Below are 17270 nucleotides of genomic sequence, written 5' to 3' on the forward strand. Positions count from 1 at the left end.
ACCTACAAACCTGACTCAGTTACACCAGCTCTGTCAGGAGGAATGGGACAAAATGTACCCAAGTTATTGTGGAAAGCTTGTGGAAGGCTACCCGAAACGTTTGACCCAAGTTAAACAATTTAAAGGTAATGCTACCAAATACTAATTGAGTGCATGTAAACTTCTGACCCACTGGGAATGTGACGAAAGAAATAAAAGCTGAAATAAATCATTCTCTCTACTATTATGCTGACATTTCACATTCTTAAAATAAAGTGGTGATCCTAACTGACATAAAACAGGGAATTTTACTAGGATTAAATGTCAGGAATTGTGAAAAACTGAGTTTAAATGAATTTTGCTAAGGTGTATGTAAACGTCCGACTTAAACTGTAGGTAGGCTACACGGAGAAAGTGTTTACTTTTTGCAATAAAAGGGATATTGTCATAATTTAACTGTAATCCAAAGTGTATTACAGTGAGTGAATAGAACTTACTTTTTAGGAATCTGAAAAGAATAGGGGTACTCATGGCAGGTTCAGTAATATTGTCACGCCCTGACTTTAGTTATATTTGCTTTCTTTATTATTTGGTTAGGTCAGGGTGTGACGAGTGGATTGTTTAGTTTTTGTATTGTCTAGGGTTTTTTGTTATCTATGGGGATTTTGTATTGTCTAGGGGTATGTAGGTTGATGGTGGCCTGGATGTGTTCCCAATCAGAGACAGCTGTTTATCGTTGTCTCTGATTGGGGAGCCTATCTGGGTTGCCATTTTCCATGTTGGTTTGGTGGGTAGTTGTCCATGTTTAGTTGCCTGTGAGCACTACGTTGGCTTCACGTGTTCGTTTGATGTTTATTGTTTTGGTGGTGAATTCTTATATTAAACAAGTATGTACGCTCAAAACGCTGCGCCTTGGTCCACTCCTTTAAACGGCCGTGACAAATGTTCCCGCCTGTAAAACACACATACAGGCACACACACACTTCTGCAGTCAATTAAATATAGATACAACTACCATAAGAAGCCATTTAATCAAATGATATAGCCTACAATAAAATAAACATTTGTCGCTCTGTTGAAATCAAATCAAATGTTATTTGTCACATGCGCCGAATACAACAGGTGTAGTAGACCTTACAGTGAAATGCTTACTTACAAGCCCTTCACCAGCAATGCAGTTAAGAAAAATAAAGTGTTAAGTAAAAAATAAAAGTAACAAATAATTAAAGAGCAGCAGTAAAATAACAATAGCGAGGCTATATACAGGGTACAGAGTAAATGTGTGGGGGCACCGGTCAGTCAAGGTAATTGAGGTAATATGTACATGTAGGTAGAGTTAAAGTGACTATGCATAGATAGTAAACAGAGAGTAGCAGCATCGTAAAAGAGTGGGAGGGGGAGGGTGGACAATACAAATAGTCTGGGTAGCAATTTGATTAGCTGTTCAGGATTCTTATCGCTTGGGGTAGAAGCTGTTAAGAAGCCTTTTCGACCTAGTCTTGGCGCTCCGGTATCGCTTGCCGTGCGGTAGCAGAGAGAACAGTCTATGACTGGGATGCCTGGAGTCTTTGACAATTTTTAGGGCTTTCCTCTGACACCGCCTGGTATAGAGGTCCTGGATGGCAGGAAACTTGGCCCCAGTGAGGTACTGGGCCATACGCACTACCCTCCGTAGTGCCTTGAGGTCGGAGGCCGAGCAGTTGCCATACCAGGCCGTGATGCAACAAGTCAGGATGCTCTCGATGGTGCAGCTGTAGAACTTTTTGAGGGTCTGAGGACCCATGCCAAATATTTTCAGTCTCCTGAGGGGGAATAGGCTTTGACGTGCACTCTTCATGACTGTCTTGGTGTGTTGTTGATGTGGACAACAAGGAACTTGAAGCAAGTTGGCTGTACAACTAGTTGGCTGTACAGGCCAGCTTTGCTATTAGGACTGCACTTGCAAGTGTGGGGCACTTGCGCACTCTACCGGGAGATGAAGGGAATTGCACATGGGAGTTTGGTACGTGACGTCACGCAAACACTCCCTTCGGTTTGGGTGGAAGAGTAAAGATGGCGCCCACCCACGTATTGAGATGCTGTCAACGGGGCTTAGCTTGGATACCTGTGATTTTTATCGCCCTAGTCGTATGTTGGTCTTACTATGCGTACGTCGTAGAGCTCTGCATTTGTAAGTATTAAAAAAATGCTTTTCACTGCGAGTGTCGTTGTGTTATGGTTGATATTTGTGCTAGTTAGCTAACGTTAGCTGGTCACAGGAAGTGAATGGAGCGACTGCTGCTAGATAACAAAGGCTTGGCTAGTTAGCTAGTTTGATCCTGTCAATGTAGCGCTATAGCTAGCCAAATAATCTGTCTCTGTAGCTACCCGTTAGCTAGCTAGCGAATTAAACTGTTCAATTTTAGCACTTAATTAAAAGCTATCATACATTGGTACAACGATAGACTACCAACCCCAGTTATCTGTTATTCTGTCGACATCTTGCCAGATGTAGAGAACTGTTCACATTATTTTCTACCTGGAACAATGTACCTAAGTAAAAGACGGAAGAAGCAAAGATAGAGAATGCTTATTATTTGTTTCAAGTGGGCGTGGCTTCCCTCTCCTTCCTCTGCATTGATGTCCAAGAACTGGACAGGTGAAAGCTTGCCAGGAATGCAAGAAAAATAATGAGCCATTCAACAATGTCCACAGGAATGTGTCTTGTTGTTGCTAGCTGCATACAGTATGTCTGACACCCACAACATACACCAGATGCAAACTTAACATTATTGTATTTCCGTCCCCCTGCAGTCACCATCCCCAGCATAGCAGAAAAGAGTAAGTAGTAGCTATTGGATGGGATTGATTTCTACTGGTTGATTGGCTTTTACTGAAATGGGCCCATTTGCTGCTCATTGGGATTGTTGCTCAAGGGCCATGGCTGAAGTTAGTTTTATTTACTCTGGCTGGACTGGGCTCAATTTGGACACACGTAAACACACATACACACTGTAGACACTACTAAATTGCGCCCTTACACTTGTCCTATGCATGTGCAGATAGTCAAAATATGAATATCTGCTATGTTGAAGCCAGGTGTGAATGTGTCTCTGACTCTGTCTGTGTGTCTCTTACAGTCATCTACATGGTGTTCTTCCATCTGTCCTTCGTCATGTTTGTGTGGTCCTACTGGAAGACCATCTTCACCAGGCCAGCCAACCCCTCCAAAGAGGTACCCTGCCTTTTAGATACCTGCCCTGAAACATCCACAATGCTGTAGCTCACAGCTCCACTGGATAGATGTCTATGAGTAGATTTATTCCAATGACACAGGTGGATGGACAATGTTGCTAAGGGACTAACCATAATTGAAGTTATTTTCCTTTGTCTGTTTTGTTTATTTCTCCTCTCTCTCTCTCTCTGCCATCTTTCTCTCCTGTTAGTTCTGCTTGCCTAAGGCAGAGAAGGAGCAGTATGTGAAGGAGGAGAGACCAGAGTCGCAGCAGGAGATCCTGTGGAGGGCTGCCGCTAACCTACCCCTCTACACACGCACCGGGGCTGGAGGTCTGTCTCTATCTGTCTTGTCTATCTATGTTTGTGTGTGTGTCTGTCTGTCTCTCTCCCAGTTGATTGATCCAGCCCTGGCCGTTGAGTGTGTAGCTTATCAGTTGGATTAATGTGTTGTGTACAGCGATCCGCTACTGTGACCGGTGTCAGGTGATTAAACCAGACCGCTGCCACCACTGTTCTGCCTGCGACATGTGAGTCTGCTATTTCCTGTCTCCTCTCCTCTCTTCCAGTCTTGCTTTTCCCGTTGAATGGCCTGATTCCGAAGTTTTTTTTTCATTCTTCTTTCTCTTCTCTCTTCTTCCATGTATTAGGTGTGTGCTGAAGATGGACCATCACTGCCCCTGGTATGTTGTCTGTTTCCTCACATCCACAGTAGATCATAGTATTCTAATGTTCAGAGGAAGTATGATCATAACTCAACTTACTTTTTGTCTCCTCTCTCAGGGTGAACAACTGTGTGGGATTCTCCAACTACAAGTTCTTTATTCTGTTCCTGTGCTACTCTCTGGTGTACTGTTTGTTCATTGCAGCCACCGTACTGCAGTATTTCATCAAGTTCTGGACAGTGAGTAATGGTCTCACATTCACTGCAGCCTGCATCTGTTCTGGCATCCACTGCTTTAGTCTTGTTATTCCCCACCCACCCATACATTCAATGCTGCAGATGTTGGTGTGTGTGCGTGCTTTTTCCCACATGTAAGATAGTGTATGAAATGCTACAGTCTGTGTGTGGATGACAGTGGTGTGTGTGTCAAATGCTACTATTTGTGTTTGTTGTAACTGCTTGGATTCTCCCACATCCTGCTGCTTAACACTGTGGCCTCACAGCTGTACTGCTTCACTGTTATGCAGCTCCCTCTTTCTCTTTCTTTCTTTTGTCCTTCCTCTTCCCCCCCTTCCGCTCCTTGTTTTCTTAGTTGGCCTCCCTCCCAGCTTTTCAGATTTTGCTCTCCCTCTGACCCCCCTCTTTCCCTCACAGACATTATTATTGTTCTCTGTTCTGTCTACCCCACTCCTCCTCTCTCTCTATTCATTTCTACCATGTCCTCCTGTCCATGCCATCTCACCAGCCCTGACTCTGCCTGCTCCTCTGTCCTCTTAACACACCTTCTCTCTTTCTTCCACCTCGTTTTCTATCACCCCAAGTGACTCCTATTTGATCCCTGAACCCTTTTCTAACACTCTAACACTTTCTACCACCTCCCCCTCAATCTCTACCTTTCCCTCCCTCCGTCTGACCTCTCCTGGTGTCTAACAGTCTTGTCTCTGTTTGTACTAAAGCTTTGCCGGAGGAAATCGGCAGAGAACTGCCCCAAGGTAACCCAGCCTCCAGAGCCTTAGTGTAGCTGTTGCAGGGCATGAAGTGCACCTGTGGATGTTGTGTGATGGCGTTGTGTGTGTGTGTGCTGTGTTTTGTTGTGTTGACATGGTTATCAAGGCGCCCCGCCTCTCCCTCTCTCTCACCCCCACCCCTCCCTCCATTTGGTTTTTGACATTGACTCTCCCTCTCTCTCTTTTTCTCTTTTCCTCCTCTCCTCCCCAGAATGAGCTGCCAGACACTCACGCCAAATTCCATGTCTTGTTTCTCTTTTTTGTGGCGGCCATGTTCTGCATCAGCATTCTCTCCCTCTTCAGCTACCACCTGTGGCTCGTAGGGAAGAACAGGTCCACCATAGGTAACACACACAGTCCCACACGCACTCTTTTTTTTTAAGGGCTCCCAAGTGGCACAGCAGTCTAAGGCACTGCATCTCAATGCTAGCGGCGTCACTACAGACCCTGGTTCGATTCCAGGCTGTATCACAACCGGCCGTGATTGGAAGTCCCATAGGGCGGCACACAATTGGCCTAGCGTCGTCCGGGTTTGGCTGGGGTAGGCCATCATTGTAAATAATAATTTGTTCTTTGCTTAACTAGGCAAGTAAAGTTAAGGTTAAAATAGAAATAACTCACGCACAGTCCCTCAACACACAGTCCCTCAACACACACACACACACACACTCACTCGCTCCTCAGACGCTCACTCATCACCCTCTACCCCCCTCTCTTCTCTCACTCCCCATCTATCCCCTCTACCTCCCTCTCTCTCCTCTACCTCCCCTCTCTCTCCCTCTACCTCCCTCTCTACACCCCCCTCTCTCTACCCCCCCCCCTCTCTCTACACCCCCCTCTCTCCCTCAGAGGCATTCAGGGCTCAGTGTTCAGGACAGGTTCTGATAAGAACGGTTTCTCTCTGGGCTTTGGGAAAAACATCGCCCAGGTGTTTGGAGACGAGAAGAAGTTCTGGCTGCTACCCATCTTCACCAGGTTAGTGGAGGGATGTCTCTAACCCAGAGTTCCAGTCTCTCTAACCAGAGTTTCCAAGTCTCTAACCCAGAGTTCCAGTCTCTAACCCAGAGTTCCAGTCTCTAACCCAGAGTTCCAGTCTCTAACCCAGAGTTCCAGTCTCTAACCCAGAGTTTCTCTTATCTTCTTTCTCCTCTCTCACGGTGTGGTGTGATACTGTGGCGTGATACTGTGTGATGTGATACTGTGTGATGTGATGTGTTGTGATACAGTCAGGGTGATGGACTGACGTTCCCATCACGGCTTGTCAACATTGACCCAGAACAGCCCACAGTCAGCTTGCAGCCGGAGGCCAATAAAAGGTAATAAAATATGATCAATAGGTCAATCAATGCCAACAAACAGTGGTCAGATTTAAGATTAAGCAGAAACATGAGAACTTCTATTTGACATACACGATATATATCATCAAATATGATCTAAACATGTTCAGTAATGCATTATCAATCAGATGTTTTTAAATCGATTATTTTCTTCCCAGTATTGAAGACGTCCCGGCCAGTCCTCTCAGCGAGTCTCAGAACCATCTCCTTGGCAACGAGCAGCATGCCAACAACGTCACAGAACACCTGGAGAATAACAGTAGGTATCTGCTCACAATTGATCTGTAGGTTATGCTCTGAATGGTATTGATGGTAGCTAATGGATAGTTTTGGTAATAAAGACCTCTGACCTCTGTGTTACAGCTGGGAGTGAGACCATCACAATCATCATGGAGAGGGAGTCATAACAAGGTGAGCCAACCAGAGTTCTGCCCCTGACTACATCTGTCTTCTGAGGCTAGATTTAATCAACTAAATGTATCTCTGTCACTCATCTCAGGAGAAGAAACCAGCCATCTAATATGATGCCTTAAGTATACCACCATTTTTTATTTTTTTTGGCACCATGGAAACAGTCTCCCAACGCGTCCCTGTAGTTCCGAAAATGTCACACTCAGCATAACCATGGAAACGGACTCCTTTCACGCATCACCATAGATATAGCCCTGTTTTTAATCATCAGAAAGTTACACACACACAACTATTTATGCAGTTGCACAGAAGAACCACGCACAGCCTACTGTAAACATATTTTTTATTTTAGTTGACTGTGACCCGATTGTCCACCCAGGACTGTTAATGGATCTCAGTATCACTTGATGATGGCAGGAATAGTAATCAGTCTTCACGCTTCAGAGTTGAGAATGCCTGTGCCAAAAGCTAACAGACTGGGTGTTAAATGGACCACGGCTGAGGAAGTACCTGGACTGGGAGAAGACTACATTTGAGCTAGGAGGTACTGGGACATAATTTTGTACAGATTTTTCACCCAATGTTTATAAAATGGATGCTATGAAGCTGGAAGATATCACCAAGACTGATAAAACTACATGGAAGAAACCTAATTTTGTTTCCAAATAATTTAGTGGTGTTTGGTTTGTACTATGGATGGATGTTACAAGGGGTGCCTGAAAGACAACCTGGACTATACAAAGAAGACCCATTGGAGGGGATGCTGGACTAAACCAATTTTAAAGTGAAATGGGGGGTCTCCAACTGGGTTTTGATCATGTCATCACACAACATGGCGCATTTGCACTCTCAAGATTACGTTTTAATATCCATCATGTGCTGCATTCTTCATGTCCAAAAACAGATTAAGAAAGGTGTGTCCTTGAGTGGGTGTGTGTGTGTAGGCAGATTTGTGAAGAGAGGGAAAGAGGGAGTGCCTGCATGAGTGTGTATGTAGGCAGATTTGTTAGGACACAGAGAGAGAGTGTGTGTGCGTGCAGGCAGGTGCTTGCTGTAACTAACAGCCTAGAAGGATCAGCTTCAGATGTTAGTTGATGGATGGATTGATAGTTTGGTTTACATTCATTCACAAGCTGCTGAAGGGTATGTTATGTGAGAGTATACAGTATAGCCTCAAGCTCCTCAACCAGTTCTAGCTCATGGTCAAGTTATTACACGTTGATCAATGATTATTTTAACGCATCAGAGACTACAACCTTGAACATCACCTTTTACGAAAGCTGTGTCTGAAACTACACCCTATTTCTCCATATAGTGTACTTTTGACCAGAGCTATGTAGGGTTTGTGGTTAAACTTGTTTGTTATATGGGGAATAGGCTGTGATTTGAGATCAGCCCGAGGTCACCATTCATTGCCAAATAAAGGGCTGACCAATCAGCTGCTCTGACCTCTGAACTGGGAGTGTTTACAACACCTGATGCCATAGAATTAGAATCATAGACCATTGAATGGGAATGTCCATTTTAGTATTCTAGTCATTCTAGTTCTATGCTTGATACATCTCTGCTCTCACGTCATTGGCCTGTGTCATGGAAACCAAATTAAACTGCTTATCGTTGTGACTTGATGTTTTTAAGGTTTACCCATATGTGCCCAGTGCCTACCTGTTGAGGCTTGGCCACCCTGCGGTATTGATGCTGGCCAGCTGGTGGTGACACCTCTCAGCTGTCTAGCGACCTTCTGTTGTACAGTACTTTTTGTTCCTACAAAACGAGTTTAGGTCTAAAGTGGACCAGTATGTATTATATGCAGTAAGATTCCCTGTGATGTGAAAGTGTTCGGGGCTCAGTTTGCGTGAACTGTGAGGTGGTGGTGTAGTGTGTCCATGTGTCAAAACAGCTGTGATTGGAAGGTGTCAGTGACAGGGGTGGACAGAATCTGGGGGGGGGGGGGGGGGCATATTTTCCTCAACTGGTTTTAGATAAATGGAAAAGCGTTTCAAAACTTTACAGTTTTATCCTCAGTTGAAGTCAAAAGTGAAGACAACTGTTATAAAGGTATTGATATAGGACATTCCCAGTAGATTACTCTTGGCCATAGCAATGTACAAGTTTACAGACCAGAGGTGTGGGGTAAGTTAGTAGTAGGCCTAGGGGTGTGTGTCATTGTGGTTTAAGTTCTGAATGTAATAAGGAGGGATAATGATGATATTTTATACAGTTATGGACCCCTACCTCCTAGGTTCTTGTGTAATTCTGGAACGATTGGATAGGTATAAGCAATATGGTGAAAAGCTACCACCATATTGCTTATACCTATCCAGTCCTTTTGCATCTCGACAAGTGCCCTTGGTTGAGGGGCAAGGGATCCAATTTGGAATGAGGCCTTTGAGCGTGTGGCCTTTTGAACCTCCTCTAGTTGTTCTTTCATTCTAGTTTGAACTCCTGACCCCGGCTACGGTCATTGTTTGTTTAGCTCCTCCCTCATAAACCAATGAACACGAGACAGGATTATTTCACTCAGAATGGTGACCTTGGTTATACTGAGGTAAGGTTGGTACCGGCCAAGGTTTATAAATTCACTCTGCTGGAACTCTGAATAGTTATCCCTGTGTTCTACACTTTGTGTTCTAGAACCCATAATTAAATTGCAGTTTCTTTTCATATGGCCACTCTCTTTTTTCTACCTAATAGATTTAATTACAGCTACACTCTGAACTACTTGACCCAGAGACTAAGAGCTCGTTGTTTGACATTAATTGGAGTTCTCTGTTTTAATTCTGGGAGAATACACTTCATTAAACCTACGTGGCCTTTACATTAGATTTTGATCAAAGTCTGTGTAAATAACATGTGGCTAATGCTCATCAGCATGGAGCTCAGCTGTAAATGTGTTTATGGGGATAGATGGGAGGTTGTGGTGTTAAAACAGCCATATTATTTATACAACTAGATCCATTTAGTTTGACCCTACAAGACTCCATCAACCGTTCCCACCATTATACCTGAATCCACAATAGTGACTCCTGTCAAAACGGAGGAAGATTCGGATCATTCTTGTCATATTTTAGGGGGGTTGATTTGACTAACCCACACCCATGTGTCTTCTGCATGTACAGTGCAGATGTATTTGTACTCTGCTTATTGCAAGCTTTGATTTATAATTTTTTTCAATGTCATGTTTTACAAAGTGTACTGTGTGTAATATATATATATATATATTGATAATGTAAAAAAAAAAAAAAGGTGTCAGCCTATCTATTTTTCTTGTCTGATTTTAATTTTTCCTGTTCCTATTTTGTGAATGAAGTACATGCCTCTATAAACTATTAACGTGGGGAAAAAATAACAATAAATGTTTTTTAAAACCTCCAGGCTGACTCCATTCTCTTTTGGAAAGTCACAATTTACAGTGCAGTTTTCAGACCCTTTTCTACATTCTGTTACTTCACAGCCTTATTCTAAAATGAACTATTTTTTCCACCCTCAAAAATTTACACTCAATACACGGTAATGTCAACGTGAAAACAAGTTTGTAGAAATTTTTGCACATAAAAACAAATACCTTATTTACATAAGGAATCAGACCCTTTGCTGTGAGACTCAATATTGAGCTCATGTGCATCCTGTTTCCATTGATCATCCTTGAGATGTTTCTACAACTTGATTAGAGTCCACCTGTGGTAAATTCAATTGATTGGACATGATTTGGAAAGGCGCATACCTGTCTATATAAGGTCCCACAGTTGACAGTGCATGTCAGAGCAAAAACCAAGCCATGAGGTTGAAGGAATTGGCCGTAGAGCTCTGAGACAGGATTGTGTCGAGGCACAGATCTGGGGAAAGTTACCAAAAAATATCTGCAGCAATTGAAGGCCTCAATCATTCAGAAAAACTTTGGAACCACCAAGACTTCCTAGAGCTGGCCACCCGGCCAAACTGAGTTTCTCTGTGGAGATGGGAGAACCTTCCAGAAGGACAACCATCTCTGCAGAATTCCACCAATCGGGCCTTTATGGTAGGGTGGCCGGACTGAAGCCACTCCTCAGTAAAAGACTCATGACAGCCCGCTTGGAGTCTGCCAAAAGGCATCTAAAAGATGCTCAGACCATGAAAAACAAGATTATTTGGTCTGATGTAACCAAGATTGAACTCTTTGGCCTGAATGCCAAGCGTCATGTCTAGAGGAAACCTGGCACCATCCCTACGGTGAAGCATGGTGGTGGAATTATCTTTTTTTCCCCAATTTCATGGTATCCAATTGGTAGTAGTTACAGTCTTGTCTCATCGCTGCAACTCCCATACAGACTCGGGAGAGGCGACGGTTGAGAGCCATGTGTCCTCCGAAACACAACCCAACCTAGCCGCACTGCTTCTTGACGCAAAACACATCCAACCCAGAAGCCAGCCACACCAATGTGTCGGAGGAAACACCGTACACCTGACGACCTGGTCAGCGTGCACTGCGCCGGGCCCGCCACAGGAGTCGCTAGTGCGCGATGAGACAAGGATATCCCTGTCCGCCAAACCCTCCCTAACCCGGACTACGCTGGGCCAATTGTGCGTCGCCCCATGGACCTCCTGGTCGCGGCAGAGCCTGGGCTCGAACCCAGAATCTCTGGCGGCACAGCTAGCACTGCGATGCAGTGCTTTAGACCACTGCGCCACCCAGGAGGCCCTGTGGTGGCATTATCATGTTTTGTAGATGTTTGTCAGCGTCAGAGACTGGGAGACTAGTCAGGATCGCGGGAAAGATGTACAGAGAGATCCTTGATGAAAACCTGCTCCAGAGCGCTCAGGACCTCAGACTGTGGCAAATGGTCACCTTCCAACAGGACAACGACCCTAAGCACACAGCCAAGGCAACGCAGGAGTGGCTCCGGGATAAGTCCTTGAGTGGCCCAGCCAGAGCCCGGACTTGAACCCGATCAAACATCTATGGCGAGACCTGAAAATAGCTGTGCCGCGACCCCATCCAATCTGACAGAGCTTGAGAGGATCTGCAGAGAAGAATGGGATAAACTCCCAAATACAGATGTGCCAAGCTTGTAGCGTCATATCCAAGAAGACTCGAGGCTGTAATCGCTGCCAAAGGTGCTTCAACAAAGTACTGAGTAAAGGGTCTGAAGTCTTATGTAAAATCTTAACCTGTCATTATTGTGTGTAGATTGATGAAGGATTTTATTTATTTTTTTTAATCAATTTTAGAATAAGGCTGTAATGTGGAGAAAGTCAAAGGGTCTGAATACACTGTAACATGGCAAAGTAGTAATTTTCTTTTACAGCACGTAATTCACATACTACTAGAAAATTGCACATAGCAGTTTTTTGACACTGCTCTAAAGAGATTGGAATTCTCTGGTACTTTTGTATACTTTTTAGCCGGTAGTTCTGAAAGCAACACTCACGAGCCAAAAGTGGTCACCAAAAATTGCCTAAATTACATATGTGCACCACATCATTGCTCTCTTTCTCTCGCTCTGTTGTGTGTGCATCATGTGCATCTTGCTAGCTGTCACTCATATGGCGAGGGGCCAAAGTTCATTGGTTGACCTCAAATTGCTAGGGGGCTGGCCCACATGGGGAGAAAATGGCACAGCACAGCTTCCAGAAAAGTTGCTTTCTAACTAGGGGTTTAATGGCTAATTTAGGTATTTCTTTTCATAGACTATGCATGTATGAACTACACATTGACATATCCAGCCCAAAGCGGGAAGATTAAAAAATACTTAGTAGTTGCCAAAGTTCCGGAGCACATCTTTAAGAGTGAGAGGTAGACAGGAGTCAGTCTTGGTATTGCAACATTGGTTAGTCACTCACACACACACACATAATCTTTCTAATTTCATCATAATCTGCAAGAACACACACTTCCGATGGGACCCATCCCAGTCAGAGCAGTGCCACTGATCATCTTTATCATGATCCTCATCATCCTCTCTCCAGACCTCTAACACTGTTGTACTGGATTGCTACCGTGTTACTTGCCTGATGATGTTAAATGCCCAGTGCAGTCAAAAACTAGATTATCCTGTGTTTTATATATTTCCACACTGTGAGGTTGGAATAATATTTTGAAAATGATTATAATGCCCTTTTAGCGTAAGAGCTGTTTGAAAAGAGCTTTGGCCTGCCTGGTGCCATCACATCAGAAATAGATGGTGGAGGTTAGAGGTGGAGGCCAGGACTAAAATCAAACAAAATAGAACTATTGTAAAATAAATTGTGTCTGTAAAATGTATATAGCAGTGGTTCCCAAACTTTTTATAGTCCGGTACCCCTTCAAACGTTCAAACTCCAGCTGCGTACCCCCTCTAGCACCAGGGTCAGCCCACACTCAAATGTTGTTTTTTTGCCATCATTGTAAGCCTGCCACACACATTATATGATACATTTATTACACATAAGAATGAGTGTGAGTTTTTGTCACAACCTGGCTTGTGGGAAGTGACAAAGAGCTCTTATAAGACCAGGGCACAAATAATATAATAATAATCAATAATTTTGCTCTTTATTTAGCCATCTTACATATAAAACGTTTTCTTAATCGAAAATGGTGAATAACTCACCACAGGTTAATGAGAAGGGTGTGCTTGAAAGGATGTACATAACTCTTCAGTGTTGGGTTGTATTGGAGAGAGTCCCAGTCTTAAATCATGTTCCACACACGGTCTGTGCCTGTATTTAGTTTTCATGGTAGTGAGGGCTGAGAATCCACTCTCACATAGGTAAGTGGTTGCAAAGGGCATCAGTGTCTTAACAGCACGATTTGCCAAGGCAGGATACTCTGAGCGAGCCCGATCCAGAAATCTGGCAATGGTTTATGATTAAATCAATTTTCACAGAACCCGTTGTTGCAATTTCGATGAGTTCAGATATCGATAAGTGGACTGGAGGCAGGGCATGAAAGGGATAACGAATCCAATTGTTTGTGTCATCCATTTCGGGAAAGTATCTGCGTAATTGCGCACCCAACTCACTCAAGTGTTCTGCTATATCACATTTGACATTGTCTGTAAGCTTGAGTTCATTTGCACACAAAAAAATCATACTATGATGGAAAGACCTGTGTTGTCCTTGTTAATGCAGACAGAGAAAGCTCCAACTTCTTAAATCATAGCCTCAATTTTGTCCCGCACATGGAATATAGTTGCGGAGAGTCGCTGTAATCCTGGATTCAGATCATTCAGGCGAGAAAAAACATCACCCAGATAGGCCAGTCGTGTGAGAAACTCATCATCATGCAAGCGGTCAGACAAGTGAAAATTATGGTCAGTAAAAACTTTAAGCTCGTCTCTCAATAAAAAAAAAACGTGTCAATACTTTCCCCCTTGATAACCAGCACACTTCTGAATGTTGTAAAAGCGTTACATAGTCGCTTCCCATATCATTGCATAGTGCAGAAAATACACGAGAGTTCAGTGGCCTTGCTATAACAAAGGTAACCATTTTCACTGTAGTGTCCAAAACGTCTTTCAATCTGTCAGGCATTCCCTTGGCAGCAAGAGCCTCTTGGTGGATGCTGCAGTGTACCCAAGTGGCGTTGGGAGCAACTGCTTGCACGCGCGTTACCACTCCACTATGTCTCCCTGGCTTTTGCGCCATCAGTACAGTATATAGTATATATATATATTTACCCAAAAAATATATAGGGGATTGGAAATGATGAAGACAATTACATTGATGGAAGCAACAGTCTATCTGAAATATTAAAGCTGATCTACCCCCTAAAACAATAAAAAWWAAAAATAAATAAAAAATGTTTTATTTTTGACAATTTTAATTGAAAACAATCACAGTAAGGTTCTTACATTTTACCCAGAAATGATTTGATATTGTGATAAAAACGGCTTCATTGGACCTGTAGTCCTTTACACTCGTACCTGTATATGTGTTGAAAATGGTGCCTAAATTGGAACGTAGTGGCTGTACAGTAGCATGCTACCGCACCTGCTATCTCTAACTCTGAATGCTCGGCTATGAAAAGCCAACTGACATTTACTCTTAAGGTGCTGACCTGTTGCACCCTCTCAAATCAAATCAAAGTTTATTTGTCAAGTGCGCCGAATACAACAGTGAAATGCTTACTTACAGGCTACCAATAGTGCAAAAAAAGGTATTAAGCGAACAACAGGTAAGTAAAGAAAAATAAAACAACAGTAAAAAGACAGGCTATATACAGTAGCGAGGCTATAAAAGTAACTAGGCTACATACAGACACCGGTTAGTCAGGCTGATTGGGGTAGGATGTACATGTAGATATGGTTAAAGTGACTATGCATATATGATGAACAGGGAGTAGCAGTAGCGTAAAAGGGGGGGGGGGTGGCGGGACACAATGCAGATAGCCCGGTTAGCCAATGTGCGGGAGCACTGGTTGGTCGGCCCAACTGAGGTAGTATGTACATGAATGTATAGTTAAAGTGACTATGCATATATGATAAACAGAGAGTAGCAGCAGCGTAAAATAGGGGTTGGGGGGGCCACACAATGCAAATAGTCTGGGTAGCCATTTGATTACCTGTTCAGGAGTCTTATGGCTTGGGGGTAAAAACTGTTGAGAAGCCTTTTTGTCCTAGACTTGGCACTCCGGTACCCCTTGCCATGCAGTAGTAAAGAGAACAGTCTATGACTGGCCTGGCTGGGGTCTTTGACCATTTTTAGGGCCTTCCTCTGACACCGCCTGATGTAGAGGTCCTGGATGGCAGGCAGCTTAGCCCCAGTGATGTACTGGGCCGTACGCACTACCCTCTGTAGTGCCTTGCGGTCAGAGGCCGAGCAATTGCTGTAACAGGCAGTGATGCAACCAGTCAGGATACTCTCGAAGTTGCAGCTGTAGAACCTTTTGAGGATCTCAGGACCCAAATCTTTTCAGTTTCCTGAGGGGGAATAGGCTTTGTCGTGCCCTCTTCACGACTCTTGGTGTGTTTGGACCATTCTAGTTTGTTGTTGATGTGGACACCAAGGAACTTGAAGCTCTCAACCTGCTCCACTACAGCCCCGTCGATGAGAATGGGGGCATGCTCAGTCCTCCTTTCCTGTAGTCCACAATCATCTCCTTAGTCTTGGTTACGTTGAGGGATAGGTTGTTTTTCTGGCACAACCCGGCCAGGTCTCTGACCTCCTCCCTATAGGCTGTCTCGTCGTTGTCGGTGATCAGGCCTACCACTGTTGTGTCGTCTGCAAACTTAATGATGGTGTTGGAGTCATGCCTGGCCATGCAGTCATGGGTGAACAGGGAGTACAGGAGGGGACTGAGCACGCACCCCTGGTGAGCTCCAGTGTTGAGGATCAGCATGGTAGATGTGTTGCTACCTACCCTCACCACCTGGGGGCGGCCCATCAGGAAGTCCAGGATCCAGCTGCAGAGGGAGGTGTTTAGTCCCAGGATCCTTAGCTTAGTGATGAGCTTTGAGGGTACTATGGTGTTGAACGCTGAGCTGTAGTCAATGCATAGCATTCTCACATAAGTGTTCCTTTTGTCCAGGTGGGAAAGGGCAGTGTGGAGCGCAATAGAGATTGCATCATCTATGGATCTGTTTGGGCTGTATGCAAATTGGAGTGGGTCTAGGGTTTCTGGGATAATGGTGTTAATGTGAGCCATTACCAACCTTTCAAAGCACTTCATGTCTTTTTTCCCTCTATCTATGAACGTTTGAATGTCTTGGCCATGTACTGTTACAATCTCAACCGGCACAACCAGAAGAGGACTGGCTACCTCTCAGAGCCTGGTTTCTCTGTAGGTTTCTTCCTAGGTTCCTGCCTTTCTAGTGAGTTTTTCCTAGCCACCGTCCTTCTACATCTGCATTTCTTACTCTTTGGGGTTTTAGGCTAGTTTTCTGTGTAGCACTTTGTGACATCGGCTGATGTATAAAGGGCTTTATAAATACATTTGATTGATTGAGAAAAATGTGATTGATATACATGAAGTTAGTGCTCAGGCTCTGCGCTTCACAGCGCTGTATGGGTTTTGACTGACAGCTGTACTGAACTTGAGTACCGTGCACGACAAGAAGTTGCCCCCATCCCTCCTGGTAATTGGGCAACTTTTACACATTTTTGTAGTGAGGGAAATTCTGTAAATTAAGATGACTCTATGTATCTTAAAAGATGAGACTTTGAGGATTATAATAAGTACGGATTTGATCACAGGAGGTTGGTGGCACCTTAATTGGGGAGGACGTGCTCGTGGTAATGGCTGGAGCGGAATGGGTGGAATGGTATCAAATACATCAAACACATGGTTTGATGTCATTCCACTTGCTCCGTTCCAGCCATTATTATGACCCTTCTTCTCCTCAGCAGTCTCAAACGACTTTGATGTCATCTCCAAATCATAAAACTCATGCCATATACATTTTCAACATTTATGATCACTGTGTTTGATGTAAAGTTACAAGATGATATGTTGTCATACCCAGGGTTATTCTGAAGAACATTTGCCAAAGCACACGCACCTGAATGCACACATGAATCCTTTCTATGAGCACAACATTACAATCTGTTTCTCTGAATTGCCTTGGAAAAGTAGCGGTGCATGGGTAAAATCCCTGGGGAAGCGAAGCCAGGAAAAAAAGCTATATTACAACCTATGTGTTGTGATAATTGCGCTTGCTCTATAACCTGTTACTTGATATTTAAAAAAATAAATGTAACCTT

General features: G+C 43.9%; 1 protein-coding gene across 1 annotated transcript; it reads left to right on the forward strand.

The window, feature by feature from the left end:
* The first annotated feature begins 1995 nt into the window (after nt 1–1995).
* On the forward strand, nt 1996–6615 carry LOC111972930 (palmitoyltransferase ZDHHC20-B-like). Its single transcript, XM_070446662.1, is given in 14 exon segments — nt 1996–2149; nt 2773–2799; nt 3099–3193; nt 3405–3525; nt 3653–3722; nt 3843–3875; nt 3976–4096; nt 4813–4848; nt 5075–5207; nt 5713–5724; nt 5727–5838; nt 6090–6179; nt 6359–6459; nt 6564–6615. Coding segments are annotated over 14 exon segments (1113 nt in total). The 5' UTR covers nt 1996–2031; the 3' UTR covers nt 6608–6615.
* The last annotated feature ends 10655 nt before the right edge of the window (nt 6616–17270 follow it).

This window comes from Salvelinus sp. IW2-2015, linkage group LG14 (genome assembly GCF_002910315.2).
Source record: "Salvelinus sp. IW2-2015 linkage group LG14, ASM291031v2, whole genome shotgun sequence".
In the NCBI taxonomy this organism is placed as follows: Eukaryota; Metazoa; Chordata; class Actinopteri; order Salmoniformes; family Salmonidae; genus Salvelinus; species Salvelinus sp. IW2-2015.